Source organism: Pagrus major, chromosome 22 (assembly GCF_040436345.1).
Source record: "Pagrus major chromosome 22, Pma_NU_1.0".
Taxonomy (NCBI): Eukaryota; Metazoa; Chordata; class Actinopteri; order Spariformes; family Sparidae; genus Pagrus; species Pagrus major.
Window position 1 is genome coordinate 8,859,816 of NC_133236.1, and position 14,844 is coordinate 8,874,659.

The 14,844-nt window shown below is 38.0% G+C and overlaps 1 protein-coding gene across 1 annotated transcript in view; it reads left to right on the forward strand.

The window, feature by feature from the left end:
* Nucleotides 1-5,632: 5,632 nt before the first annotated feature.
* Nucleotides 5,633-14,844, forward strand: part of xrn2 (5'-3' exoribonuclease 2) — a 43,309-nt gene continuing 34,097 nt past the window's right edge. The window contains exons 1-16 of the mRNA XM_073492875.1: nucleotides 5,633-5,850; nucleotides 6,489-6,616; nucleotides 7,145-7,256; nucleotides 7,403-7,514; nucleotides 8,451-8,509; nucleotides 8,763-8,852; nucleotides 9,069-9,141; nucleotides 9,506-9,556; nucleotides 9,686-9,843; nucleotides 10,136-10,210; nucleotides 10,490-10,623; nucleotides 11,253-11,310; nucleotides 11,426-11,533; nucleotides 11,931-11,975; nucleotides 12,162-12,308; nucleotides 13,285-13,329. Coding sequence (XP_073348976.1) covers nucleotides 5,776-5,850; nucleotides 6,489-6,616; nucleotides 7,145-7,256; nucleotides 7,403-7,514; nucleotides 8,451-8,509; nucleotides 8,763-8,852; nucleotides 9,069-9,141; nucleotides 9,506-9,556; nucleotides 9,686-9,843; nucleotides 10,136-10,210; nucleotides 10,490-10,623; nucleotides 11,253-11,310; nucleotides 11,426-11,533; nucleotides 11,931-11,975; nucleotides 12,162-12,308; nucleotides 13,285-13,329 — 1,470 coding nt within the window. The 5' untranslated portion in view covers nucleotides 5,633-5,775. The remainder of the gene's footprint in view (nucleotides 5,851-6,488; nucleotides 6,617-7,144; nucleotides 7,257-7,402; nucleotides 7,515-8,450; nucleotides 8,510-8,762; nucleotides 8,853-9,068; nucleotides 9,142-9,505; nucleotides 9,557-9,685; nucleotides 9,844-10,135; nucleotides 10,211-10,489; nucleotides 10,624-11,252; nucleotides 11,311-11,425; nucleotides 11,534-11,930; nucleotides 11,976-12,161; nucleotides 12,309-13,284; nucleotides 13,330-14,844) is intronic.

The following is a 14,844-nucleotide window of genomic DNA, read 5'->3' on the forward strand; positions in this document are numbered from 1 at the left end:
GACAGATGCTCAGGAGATGTAACTAACATGAGTTTTTAGCCATGCGCACGCCCTATGGGCTGAACATAATGAAAGGGTCATTTTACACCCAGGAAGTCGAACCTCCATTGCTGTATCCAGGTTTTTCCTCATTAGATTACTGCTCCAGAGCCACAACACTGACACACTGACTGCCCTGGTGCTCTTGCTGGCCAACTGGGAGATGCATTAGCATCTATTTCGCAACATTCACTTAGCTCATTAGCTTTTTTTAGTCTAATAAATACATACACAGACAACTCTGTTTAATGACACAATCATGTAAACACAAGCAAAATAGCTGTCACGAACTTACCTCAGTCCAAAAGTTGGGAAGGCATTTACTGCTCTTTGCTGTTGTTGAGTGTTTTGTGCTAACGTTAGCCACTGAACAGGCCTGTTGCTGCTGCAGTGGCTCTTTTTCTCTGGCTCAGTGGCTGCATGCTTTGTGCTAGCTTGGTTAGCGACAGGCTCAGGGGCTGTTTATTGTGAGCGCATTTTGACATTATCATTATCAAAAAATATACACAACTAACATGGCTATTATTAGTACAGGGATCTCAGCTGCACTTTCTCTTCCATTCTTGTGCAACTAGCTCGCTAATAGCTTTAGCAACACATCCGCCACACAGCTTTGTGGAAGACTCCGGTCATGCACAGTGAGTGTACGGGTAGGCAGGTACAGAGGAATAGGCAAGATGGGCTTATAGGAGGCCTGTGACAGCCACAGACACTGAACTTCTTTTCTTTTTTATTTCTTTTTTGTTTTTGTCATTATATTTGATCTATGGATTAATTAGCAACTCTAGCTTAAATACAAACGTATTGATTGTAGCATTTTTAAGAATTTTTATTGAACAGTATTTCTTCTTGTCATTGAGTATTTTTCCCTTTGGTGGTTAGTTTTTCTACCTCTGATGATCCAAAAAATAACAAAACATTAAAAAAATGTTAAAAATCATGAAACATGAGAGGGTTTTGTAAAATTCAGCTGAAAGAGGGCCGACATGAGAAGTTTCAGTCTGTTTCATTGGAGGGATGAAAAACGGAGACCCGGCGGGTCTTTATTCCTGCGACACAATGGGTAGAAACCAACTCAAAGAGGCTGCCGAGGACACATCCCAACCTTGGCGACACAGATTGCTGTACTAAACCATGTGACTTCATGCTGAGCTTTTCATGTGCACGCTAAAGGGAGCAGCTAATCAAAGGCCCTAATGCGTTTAGTCACAGTGTTGCTGTTAGCATGAAACTACAGTAGGTCTGAATTGGACTAACAAGACGGAAAAAGAGATCCTTTTTCCTGGACGAGCGCTTTCATTAAACCTCTGTTAATTCATATCTCATGTGTAAAATGTTCCCTGCACAAAGCTCCGGCTGTGTGAGCATTAAAGTGAGAATTTAACTCGTAGAAACACAGATCAACTCCTGGATGAAGCCAGAGATTAAAGATTAAATGAGATTAATTGTTGTTTGAATACTTAAGCGAGAGCTGCAGCGTCCTGGTGAGAAAATGAATCCTCAGAGACTGGAGGGAAGCCATTGAGATGTGTGTGTGTGTGTGTGTGTGTGTGTGTGTGTGTGTGTGTGTGTGTGTGTGTGTGTGTGTGTGTGTGTGTGTGTGTAGACAGGATTATTTCCATTTCATTGTTTTAAGATCAGAGCAACTTGATATCACAAGAAGATCTTAAGTTCGTATGAACTGTTCAAGCCATGAACATGCATTTATATTTTTTAAATGATCGTATACATTAAAGGGTAAAGTGAAGCCATACTTTCACATAGTTATTAGTCATTTTCTCCATCAATCAATTGATTGTTTGGTCAGAAATGTCAACACAATTTCCTTCACAATGTTTGTTTAGTCCAAACCTTAACATAGTTACAAATACATTAAAGTTATTCAAGTTATTCAAAGGAAAAGCAACAAATCAAATTGTTTTTACATAAAAAAAAGACTTGATCGTAGCATCAAATAGTTGACAGTTGTTTTCCTGTCAATCAATTAATCAACTAATCGTTTCAGCTGTAATTAATTTCATTTAGCAAAACATATTTCATGTATATTTCAGCTCTTCACATGTTTTGTGTACAAGAACATTAATTTGTAAGGTGACAAGTAGTTAAAGCTGTCAGAGAAATGTAGTGAAGTAAAAGGTTCAATGTTTCCCTCTGAAATGTAGTAGAAAAGAAAAGAACTTACAGCTGTACTTTGTTGGGTAGTTTAATTTATAGCAAAATATATCTTATTTATTTATTTATTTATTTATTTATTTATTTATATCTTATTAAGTCTGTGGATCAGATGTGTGCAAAACTAAAGAATAGATTCAGGAGTCCTGGTTTATAAACCATTTTATTGTTTATTAACAGTCAAATAGTGTTATCCTTTTAGCTAATTATTTGAATTATTTATCCATTATTTTTCTCATTCTTATTCCTTTCTTTTTTATCCATAACAACTTAATCTGCTCTGCTCTCTTGTTAACTAGTTTTCACACACTTTCAGTTGTAATAGCATCTAAATTAAATGTACTGTATGTTATTTATGCCACTTGGGCAGACTTATTCAACTGGCGGCCCGTGGGCCAAATGTGAGTCAAACAGACAACCTGCTTCTTAAAAAAAGAAGGTGCGTTGTTTTCTTTCCCGCACTGTTGTATACATAACTAAGTGCATCGTTATATAGATATATGGAACGTAGATGTTCGGCCCCTTGGTACTTTCCTTTTTTTTCACATCTGGCCCTTTTAAAAAAGTAGTTGACTAGGCCTCCACATGGGGTTTCTCAATCAAAATAATGAAAACAGAAGACATAGTTTTTTAGTAGTTTTTTTACTTCTATATATATCAAAAGTACTTGAGTAAATGTACAAAGTCACATTCCACCACAGGCACACATAAGGAGGATGACAGTTGTTGTTTGTAATGCTGATGATCCACCAGGTGAGGGCGCTCTCCCTCTTTAAGTCATCTGCATGTTGGAGGAAATCAAGTCAGAGAAGTCAGAAAAATCAGCTCACATGTAAATGACTCAATCTGCATGTTTTGATTTGGTTTCATTCTGTTTAAAGAAAGAAACCCTTTTTCTGCCTTCAGCTGTTTGAATAAAACTCAAGTACTGACTGACTTAAGGGTAAAAATAGTGTCCTTAGTTTGTTTAAGTAAAGTTAATTTTCCAATTTTTATTAACAAGGTCTGTGGTAATTAGCCTGCATCAAACCAAAGCCCATAATCAGCATGAATCTTTACATGAATCAGTGAATGAATCATCTGCAGCTGTCAGAGTGTATGTTCATGTCACATTCCTGAGCTGTGTCTCCTCTGTCTGAGTGGGAGGTTTGTGTTGCAGCTCTCACATCTGGGATTTACATCAGATTTTTCTTCGTTTCCTCCACAAACACCAAAATGATGGCTTCATCCTATTACCTGCGACTCTAGCGTAAATGTTTATGGAAATGGCCTGTCGGAGCAGGCCAAGTGTTTTCCATCAGCAGCTCTTTGCAGTAATAATACTGCAGTGTTGATGTCAGACCCGCCCTGCCTGAAGAGGGGAGGCTAATGGCCCCTTTCCCCCTCCCTGCATCAACCAGAGAGATGAGGAGGGAAAAAAATCTAATTCACCTTAAACGTGGTGCTGCAGAGTTGTGAAGCGAGAGGGCATCTGTGCAGAGAGTCCCCATTAAAGGAGCATTATGTAACATCAGACTGTGGATGATGGAGATTCAAACACGATACCATTACAGGGAATGTGGACGGAGCTCACACATTTCACACATTTGAAAGTTGTTCAATAAAATGTTCAAAGTGCAATCTTTAATGAAATCTGCAACGATAGTTATCATTATTATTACTAAAGGTCCAGTGTGTAGGATTTAAGGGGATTTATTGGCAAATGCAATGGAAATGGAATATAAGATAGGTGTATAACCACCTGAAACTAATAACTGTAGTGTTTTTGTTACCTTAAAATTAGCATTTTATGTCTACAGAGTGTTTCTACAGTAGCCCAGAACAGACAAACACTGACTATACAAAGGGACAAGGGGTAATCAGTTGGTTGCAATCTGAAACCCCACTGCTAGATGCCACTAAATCCTACACACTGGACCTTTAAGACGTTGCTATCAAGTAAAGTTAAACTGGTAATAGACAACTTTTTTTGTTTTAACTTCTGAAGTAAATACCAATTGCACAGTGTAATGACTGTAAGTGATAACATCTGCATAAAGATTGGTTCCCAATAAGTCTCACTTTTATTATGCTATTCGGTCTGTCAACAGGCTGGACATTTCCCACAAAAGTGAAGTCTGCCATTGTGCAACCAAAACAAGAAGAGGCATTGTTTTCCTAGGTCACAATCCTCAGGTAACAGTGGAACAACTGGAATAACTGTGGAAACTCTACACTGCAAAAGAAAAAGAACCCTGCTGATGGAGGGGGCAAAGAAGATGAAGAGACCGAGGTAAAACAAGAGAGAACGGACAGGCATTCACTTAATGGAGAGCGTGCTGGTGGTGTGTCAAAATGTGTTGCCTCTTTACATACAAGTAGCTGTTTTACTATTCTTACAGTTGTTTTTTGCTTCGGACAGTAGCCAGGCTGCTGCAGCCATGTTGCCAAGACAGTGGCGCCAAAAGCAATACCACATGGGAACACTGGGAGTTGTCTGTTTCCACTTTAAGTTAAGTTGCTAGTTAAACCTTGTATCATCGACAGTAGACGAACAGTTCTCAGAATGTTGTGTTAGCAACATATTGGCCTCAGACCGCTAACAAGCTGTACTAGCTAGCTTTGTTAGAAATAAAATGATCACAGGGAAATTTATAAATCAATGATCACAAAACAGCTGCAATAAAAGATCATTTAGACGGCGAATAAAAGGTTCCTGTCAATGTAAAGTAAAAGTGATCTAACGATAACAGTTCAACTTGAGCTGTGTCAGTAACACATGGTTGCTACCAGCAACATTAACGGACACCAACTGTTAGTGACAGAACAATAATATCCTTGTGGTGTGCTTGAGTTTTGCCTTTTGTTTTTTGTAGTCTGTCCTCCTCTAGGTCTCCATGGAGAGGAGGTCATGTGACTCAGGTCTGTTTGAACACATCTGAACTTACTCAACGTCCTCTCTGACCCACGTTCTTCACATAGGCTATATTTACAGTCTATGTAGGCTAGATTTGTCAACCCAATTGTCCACACTGTAAATTTACTACAGCCCTGTTTCTTCCATTTTCTCCCGTTGAAGAAGTTTTTGGAGGAGTTTTTTCCATACTTAACTGAGGGTCTGAGGGTTATGTATGCTGTACAGATTGTGGCCCTTAAGACACATTTGAGATAAGGGCTTCATGACTTCATAAAACTGCCCCAGCAGAAGGAGAAAAAAAATCAAATTTAATCAATAATGCTAAACACTGCTCATTTATCCTAGTACAAGTGCCGTGACATTTTAACAAAACAAAAAAAACCAAAATGAGTAAAATAAGCTTAATTCTTCTCGGGAAATAATAATACCGCTGCCTGCAGTGCCGATTAAGGCCACGGATGTCGCTGTGAGCCCACATGACTCTCTGGAATGATCCGGAAATGCATGATATGAACCGGAAAAAGTACACAATGTTCATGGTCAACAGCATGTAGCAGAGCTGTTGGACTCATTCTGGACAAGTTGCGTGTTTTAATTAAGCTATTTTAACTGTTTGATACGAACTCGTATTTTTTATAAGCTGACAGAGAAGCGATTCTTCACCTGAGATGGGAGTCCCGGCGTTTTTCCGATGGCTGAGCCGAAAATATCCGTCAATCATTGTGCATTGTCTTGAGGAGAAGGTAAGTGGATAGCATGTTAGCTAGCAACCGAGTCAGTTTGCATGTCGCATTTACGGGAAGATTTAAGGGTCGATAACCTCCTTTAAACTAAACATTTACTGACTGCAATCAATTCTGAAGCTTCGCGACCATTAATGTGTCGTCAGTGTAATGTTTTGTGTTTTGAAGGTTTCGGTTCATCAGACAGCAGTTGACAAAACACGACACACGGGGGAAGTTTGTGCGGGGATGTAAACAAAACTGCGTAGTTGTTTGTCCTTAATTTCAGACTACCATAGACACTATTTCAACATACAGCCTAGCACTATTTGACACCCTAATCGACCTTTATTGGTTAGAAAAGATGTAAAAACTCTATGCTGTTTGAAAATATTGACCGCCTATCTGTGATAACTTGTATTACTTCTGCACTGAGTTTGGTGGATGAAATTGTAGATTTTGATTTCCCGCCTCAGCTAACACTTTAAAAACACACTATTGAAACATTAACATACTAACATTTATGGGAAATACAGATGATTCGCCGTGGTTTTTTTAACAGTTATGTGTTTATTGAGTGGGTTAGAAACAGTTGTCAGGGTTAAGTCCGGGATGTCTTCAGTCAAAGTGATTTGTTTGTTCTTGTTTTATCTTCACAGGGTAAAGAGTGTAATGGTGTCCGTGTTCCTGTTGATACAACCAAACCAAATCCCAACGAGGTAGAATTTGACAATTTGTACTTGGACATGAACGGGATCATTCACCCTTGTACACATCCAGAAGACAAGTAAGAACTAACTTTTGTGCATTTCAAGACTTTGTTTTTGTTCTAACATGACTACATTTTCTGCTTTGAAGTTATGTCAACAATAAAGCTTAATGTATTAAGGCTGGAAATAAATGTCGATTAGTAGTTTCGTCTAAAAAACGTAAAAAAAAAAAAAAAGTATATTGATAATTGTCTCCATAAGCCCAAGAGGACGTCCTCAAATGTCCTGTTTTGTCCACAACCCAAGGTATTCAGTTTACTCTCATAGAGGAGGAAATAAATCAGAAAATATTAATTTAATCATTTTAATCTGGAATATGAGAATTTAACATATTTTTAAATTTTTTATTTTGTAAATTAATATTTACAGTATCAATGAGGTAATAAAAAAATATTTTTTTCCATAACTGATTAAACAAGCCGCTCTCAGTGGAAAATAAGGTCCACAGAACACAGTTTGAAGCAAAAAAAGTGGTAGGGTCTGCCAAATATAAACAAAATAAAACAAAAGTAGTAACCTCACACTCTGATCTCTGCTGTCCACAGACCTGCTCCCAAAAATGAAGATGAGATGATGGTCGCCATTTTTGAGTACATCGACCGCCTGTTCAATATTGTGCGACCCAGGAGAGTTCTCTACATGGCTATCGATGGAGTGGTGAGTAACTCTCAGTGCGGGATCATGCAGCCAGAGAAGCCAAGTTGCATTTCTGCCAGAGAATCAAATATTTACTGGTAGTGTAGTTATCTGTTTGGCTGGTTTGACTGCACATTAAAAATAACATCTTGTTTAACTATGACCAGGCTCCACGGGCCAAAATGAACCAGCAGCGCTCTCGGCGGTTTCGTGCCTCGAAAGAAGGAGTGGAGTTGACGGAGGAGAAGCATCGCATCAGGGAGGAGATCATCCAGAGAGGTGTTTGATATTTTTAAATCCCTACACTCCTGGATGATAAATAAATAAAGGGAATGTATGATGAATGTGACATCCTTCACATTACGCAGAACATCACTTAACATTTTCCACCTGATCATGTTTTCTCTGAACTCTGGGAAGGAAAATACTGATGACTTAAAAGAGCTGATGTTTGGTCATGTTGGTGCTCTTTGAGAGCTTTTATGCAAAGTTGTAGAGACAAATCCAGACTTTAAAAATACACCTGGCCAGCTACTTTTTCATACAGTAAATTACAGTTATTAAAAGGAGCATCACCACTGTCCCATTGAGTGTCTTTGTGCAGTGGTATTAACTTCTCCACAGTTGTACCTGTACCAGTTTCATGTACCTGAAGCATCGTATCCACTTATCTGAGAGAGGAAACACTCTCTCCACCCCTCAACCCTCTTAACCCAGGACAGCAACATACTAATTTTACTGCTAAATTTGCTTAAATTAGCTGAATGTTGAAGGGCTGCAACTGATGATTATTTTACACTGTTGATAAATCTTCATCTTTTATTTTCTCAATCATTGATTAGTTGTTTGTCTATAAAATGGAGAAAATTGTTGATCAGTGTTTCCCAAAGCCCAAGAAGACATCTTCAGATGTCTTGTTTTGTCCACAACTCAAAGATATTAGGTTAACTGTCAAAGAGGAGGAAAGAAACCAGAAAATACTCAGATTTAAGAAGCTGGAATCAGATAATTTTGACTTTTTTTCTTAAAATGTACTCAAAGTTATTAATCATCCAAATAGTTTGTGAATAATTTAATAGGGGACAATTAATTGATGCACTGTTGTTGACAACTCACTCTGGATTTGTGTTCATTGGTAGATGTTTCACTGTCTTTTTTTTTTTTATTTACCCTTCATGCTCAATGTAAACTTACATGTTATGTTTTCCTCTACAGGAGGTTATCTTCCACCTGAGGAGATTAAAGAGAGGTTTGACAGCAACTGTATCACACCGGTGAGTGGGATAAGTGCTACATGCAGTTTTTTTTTAAGTGAAATCCATCAGTCTGATTTTGCTAGATCATATTGACTTATTTGATGGCTACTTGTCACTTAATGTTAATGTTATATTGAGTTAATTAAAGTTTTTGTTTTATGATGTAAACGCCTGTTCGTCAATGTGTTTTGTTTACCGGAGTGTAAATAAAAGTTGTTTAAATATTTACTTATAACAGCAGAATTACAAATTTGATTTCTTGTGTCTCCAGGGAACCGAGTTTATGGATAACTTGGCAAAGTGTCTTCGATACTACGTCGCAGACAGGCTCAGCAATGATCCAGGATGGAGCAATGTCACTGTAAGTGTAACTTTACTACTCAGGCTTTCAAATACTGCCAGAAATGTTAGCAGCTGTTTTGACAGAACAAATGATAAATAAATATAAAACATGAAGATTAAACATGAAATATGAATGTTTTCACCTCTTGGCTGTTGATGTTGTACCCTGGTGGTGTGTTTTATGTGAACAGTGTTCACGGTCACAAACCTTTAATCTTTACTGACTGTTATCCAGGTCTTCCTGTCTGATGCCAGTGTTCCTGGGGAAGGCGAACACAAGATTATGGACTTCATCAGGAGACAGAGAGGTACAGCTGCCAAACACCTGTTGCAATACAAAGGATTACATTAAAGCACATATACAGTATAGGATACATCATGAACAACAAAAGTGATGATATTCAGAAGATCATAAAACACAGCCTTACAAGCCAATAGAAATGTATCCGTGTGCACAAAAACATGTGAAGTAGGCTCATATAAAGCACACAAAACAAATCAATATCATACATCATTTCCAGGCTGAATTTAGTCGCACTTGACTGATTAACACAGAAAGGTGAAAGTGTTGTTGAGTAGCATCATCAAAAATATACTGACATGAACACAAGTCAAGTCTGAATCTCTTGCGCAGACATGTTGTTGACTCACCTTTGTTATTCACTTTGAAAGCTCAACCCAACCACGACCCCAACACACACCACTGCCTGTGTGGAGCTGATGGTAAGCCTTAAAATCCACCTTCTGAAATGAAGAATAAGTTTCATTAAAATACATATTAAGTAACTGATAGTTATCAGCCATCTTGTTTATCTTTTTAAAATAACATCTTTTTTCTTTCTGCGTGGTCAGCTGACCTGATCATGCTGGGCCTGGCCACCCATGAGCCAAACTTCACCATCATCAGAGAGGAGTTCAAACCCAACAAGCCCCGCCCCTGCGCACTCTGCGGACAAGTCGGTCACGAAATCAAAGATTGTCAGGGGACGGCCAGAGAGAAACAGGGAGAGGTGAGTTCTGTTCGTGCTAGTTTTCTGCAAAATCTTTAATTATATAATATATAGAAAATATGTGACATGGATGGTGTTTTTTTTGATAGCAGAGTCTTTGTTCAGATACCAGAACTAAGGGAAAAAGTAGCATATTTTAAACTGTAGTTGATCATTGAGAGCGTTACGATGAGCAAAATTTAGCAGAGGAAAATTTCTGTAATCAGAACTTGGTACCTCCCTCTCTTTCTTTTGTCTTAATCTGATGTGAATTTTACAATATTTGTTTTTATACATTTGTCTTCTCTTTCAGCATGATCAGTTTGCAGACTCGATGCCGGTGTCTGAACAGGAGTTCATATTCATCAGGCTCTGTGTGCTGCGGGAGGTATGATATTTGTCATATTTTTTAGCCTATACAGCTGAAAATGTGGAGGTAGCCCTATTGCATCCACTTAATGACCATGGTACGGAGTATTTCAGACATGACTCATCTGATTGAATGATGCCTGTTGTTACTCTATGAAGACATTTTTTATTTCTCGCAGGTTGTGTCTTTGAATGTGTTGTGTTATGAATGTGTTTGAACTAAATGAAATTAGCAAACTTTGGCCTCAAAAATAAAGCATCTACTGTCCCTCCATTTTTTTTTTTTTTTTTCCTTCAGTACCTCGCCAGAGAGCTGACCATGGCCAGTCTGCCGTTTCCCTTTGATTTCGAGAGAAGCATTGACGACTGGGTCTTCATGTGTTTCTTTGTTGGAAATGATTTCCTGCCACACCTGCCGTCCTTAGAAATTAGGTGAGCTCCAGGACCCCTTTTTCATTCTTGAATCTTCTTTGAATATTAGTGGAAATTGTACATGTTGGTCCTTTTTAAAAATCCAGAAACAACACTCAGTTAATTTAATGAAAGACCTTACAGCACTTTGGTCTTAAAAATAAATAATAGAATAGATATACAGGATTTTTTAATGTTTCCTTTCTGTCAACTAAATTAGTTGTGTTACTCCAGAAGCTGACCCAGACGTGGGCAAGACTTCTGCTTTCTTTAAGCTTCACAAAACCAGGGTTAATTGCAGGACAGTTGCATTGTGTTGCTTTAAATTGCGCAGGTGTTGAAGACAGCCTGATTATTCACTTTCACATTGATCGTAATCCTGCATGCGCTTCACTATAACCTCCAACGCTGGCGGAGAAGCTCAGACTTCTATTGTTGTGTTGTACTGTTCTTCTGTAGTGTTTCTTATTTGTATGAGGGTAAAATAGAGCTCAAAATGTTACTTGGTTACCTGCCAGCATGGCTGAAAGGCCAGCCAAGTTTCCTGATAAATCAGTGTTCAGTGTCAGCTTAATGTCCTGTCCTGATTCTCATTTAAATTTACACTGATTAACTAGTCTTTAATTATTCACTGGTGTTATTTTGTACAGAGAGGGAGCAATAGATCGACTGGTCAACATCTACAAAGACGTTGTGCACAAAACTGGGGTGAGTATAATCACAAATTTGTACCATTCACTGTTTTCAGTTGTGGATTATTTTTTCTTTAGAGAATCTCGGACTGTCCTGTGCTGTGAATAAACCGACCTGTGTTTGTCTGTAGGGCTACCTGACAGAGAATGGCTTTGTTGAGTTGGAGCGAGTCGAGATGATAATGCAGGCAGTTGGCGTGGCTGAGGACAATATCTTCAAGAAACGCAAAGAGGATGATGTGAGAATTACACACAGCAATCATAAAAGTTTTAGTTTATAGAAAGGCCTTTAGGAGTGTTGGAAACCAAAATATCAACATTTGTGTTTAATTTCTTGTTAATTATTCTCAGATACTTCCTGTTTAGTGAAGGTCTTGTAGGTCCTCTGGTGTGAACACAACAGTTAACATTTAAGTTTAACTTTTAGTTTATATTTCTCAAAATAAGGTAATGGGGAAAAGCATCGTACTGGTTTTGGTACCAAGACTCAAGGTCAAATGATACCCAGCTATAAGAGACAGAAACTGAAACACTTAGCTACAGCCAGACAACTTTACAACAGTGCCATTATTTCTGCTCTAACCTTGCTTTAATTCTTTCAGTGACTGATAAGGCTTCCCATTTTCTTTCTTTTAGGAAGGTTTTAAGAGAAGAATGAAGGAGAAAAAAAAGAGGATGAAGGTGAGTAAAGAAGGTGGATAACGATGATTTTGTTGATTGTTTTTTTTGGGTTTTTTTTTAAACACACGCTTCTTAAGAACTGAGATGAAAAAAATGTGTGTATATAGAAGGGACGTTATTGTTTATATACGGTATGAATAATTCTCAAAGGGGTGACAGTAGTTTTTTCCCCCTGTGTTATCACAGATGGATCAGCAGCGGGGCCCCGCCTACATGACTACGGGCCAGTTTGCCCCTCATGCCCTTGGGAGAAGAGACCGACCCGAGGCAGTCCAGAATGCTCGGCACCAGGCCTACGACATGAGGATGCAGTCCAGGGAGCAACACAACAAGGTACGACAGGTCGTTCATGTTTATTATGGGGTTTCTTTGTAGCTCTGGAACTCAAGCTCCAGGTCTGAACAACATTGGGTTTGCTCAAGAAGTCTGAGAGTGAAAATTTTTATTCTTCGTTGTCATAGTCACAGTTTTCTAAGAGATACCACACAGATTGTGGCCTGTTCTTCAGTGTGTGTGTCAATAAATCACAATCTAGATGTCACAGCTAGGGATGGGACAAACGTTTTTATGGCCGCAATAAGGAACAGTCAGAATAAGATGATTGTAGTGAATTTTCATTATTGGATAATAATGAATCCAGATTATCATGACTATCTTCACATGAATGACTTGAAAAAGCTGTCTAGCTGTCTCGCTGACAGTCTATTGGTTTCCTGATTTATTTTGAACCGCCTAAGCCCATCACCATGGCTAAAGGCTCAGTTTACACATTGTAATCCCCACAAAAACAGGTTAAATCGGATGTGTGTAAATACTACTGATTCTAAACTAAAGAACAACAGGGAGTTTAGGCTGCCTCCATTTATTTTGTGCAGGAAGACGTTATTATTTATGATTACTTATTTAAGATTCTTTGATTATTTTCCACTAAAGAAAAAGTGTCCCTCTGTGATGCAATAAGATTGTTTATTTCCTAACAAAATGTTAGATTCCAGAGATTCCAGTTTGTTCTAGTGAAAATAAGTTTTATGTTTAGATTTTAAGAACATTTTGATGATTATTGGGATCAATATTGTAAATAGCAATTATGTTAGAGAGGATAAATATGACATGAAATGTTCGTATCATGCTCAGTTACAACAGTCTTCTTGCCAGTCACATATTGTGATATTTTGAGTGATATGATTTTATTGTTACTCCTCTTCAGATCCAGTCAGGAAGTGGAGGACATGTTTGAGTGTAACTTGGTGATGAATTATCGTTGTAGCAGTGCGGTCAGAAAGTGTTTTTTTTTCTCTTTATTCTGCAGGATGCTGCTCAGTCCCTGAAGGCCATGATAAGAAACGGTGGCAATGTAAGTTCATGGTGAACTGGAAAGTGGACACACGCACAAAAACATTATTTTTTAAAACTTTTTTGGAAGATTATCATTCCTGAAAACAGAATGCACACACCTGCAAACGAACTGTTTACAGACAACAGTTTTACGAAGTGTTCCTGAACTCCTGTAGCAATATCCTTTTTATACAATCATGTGTTTCACAAAATGGTGAAACTCGCCCCTATTTCCCAATGTTTTGTTGCCCCTGTCCCAACTGGTTTGAAGCGTGTTGCTACCGTCAAATTCACAACAAGCATTTATTTACAAAAATCGACAAAGTTAATGAGGTGAATATTCAGTTGCATTGTGGGTAATGAAGGCCACGGGTTTTAAAAAGGAAGAAGAACATGTGGAATAAAAAAGGGGATATCTCTGGTTCCGATGTGTCGATTTTGATCATTTGTTTTTTAACTGTCCATAATAAGTCCAAGAGAGTTATAGAAGTTTAATGCTGTTGTGGGCTGCTTTTCAAAACCTGGTGCCTATAATATCCACAATGCAAATGACCACTGAGTGACATCCTTGAAGGTAATTTATCATATATTTAAATTTAAACTACTTCTTTTCACATGTACAGTAGTACTCCTCAAGACCTGTTTTCAATTGATCACAAATGATCACATTTTGTTTTATTATTGTTTCACACTGCATCCCGACTTATTTGGAATTGGTTGTATTTTGTTCTGCATCTAAAGTTGTGAGTTGGAGTTGGACTTTACTATGAACAAATGGTTGACTAGGGATCCACTTTTAACATTTGAAGTGCCAATTGGCTGGTGCATGGAGAATGCAGTGTAAAAAAAATGTTCTTTATTATCACCCAGTTGTAATCTAAAAATCCTTGATCAGTACAGCATGTTCAAAATCAGAAGTATTTAATTCTTCAGCAGCTAAAAGTTTATCAGCATCCTTGAAAATGTCCTTTTACTTGTTAAAAATTCATGCCGCCAGTCGTTTCGAAACCGTGTCACCTTTTCTTCTGGGTGAGTTGGATTGTCGCTGAACAGCAGTCTGTTTGAATGTGGGCGCTGTATTTTGGTTCAGCTCATGGTCGTGTTTCTATTTAACGTGTCTGTTAAGCTGTTAAATTTCCTGCCCGTGTGAAGCGTTAAATGTATCGGCCAACAATAGTCAGCCATACATTTGCACATGAATGAAAAGAGCACAAAGGCTTCAGGAAGATGGGAAGGCTAAGTAGCTAAGGTAGTGGGTTTTTTTTTTGGGGGGGGGGGGGGGGTTTCTTTCAATACAATATCTTTCAATTGTAAAAAAAAAAACAAACTTACAGCTGCTGTAGCAGCCAGAAGATGACTCCTTATCAGTAAAAATATATTTCAACTGCCCTTTCTGAATGAGATTGCAACAAACACCACTGTTGAATACAATACTTTTAATTGATGCTACAATGAACATAACATCATACGTCATCTTTATCTGTATGGCATAAATATGTATAAAATATTCTTAATTTCAGATATTATTGATTAT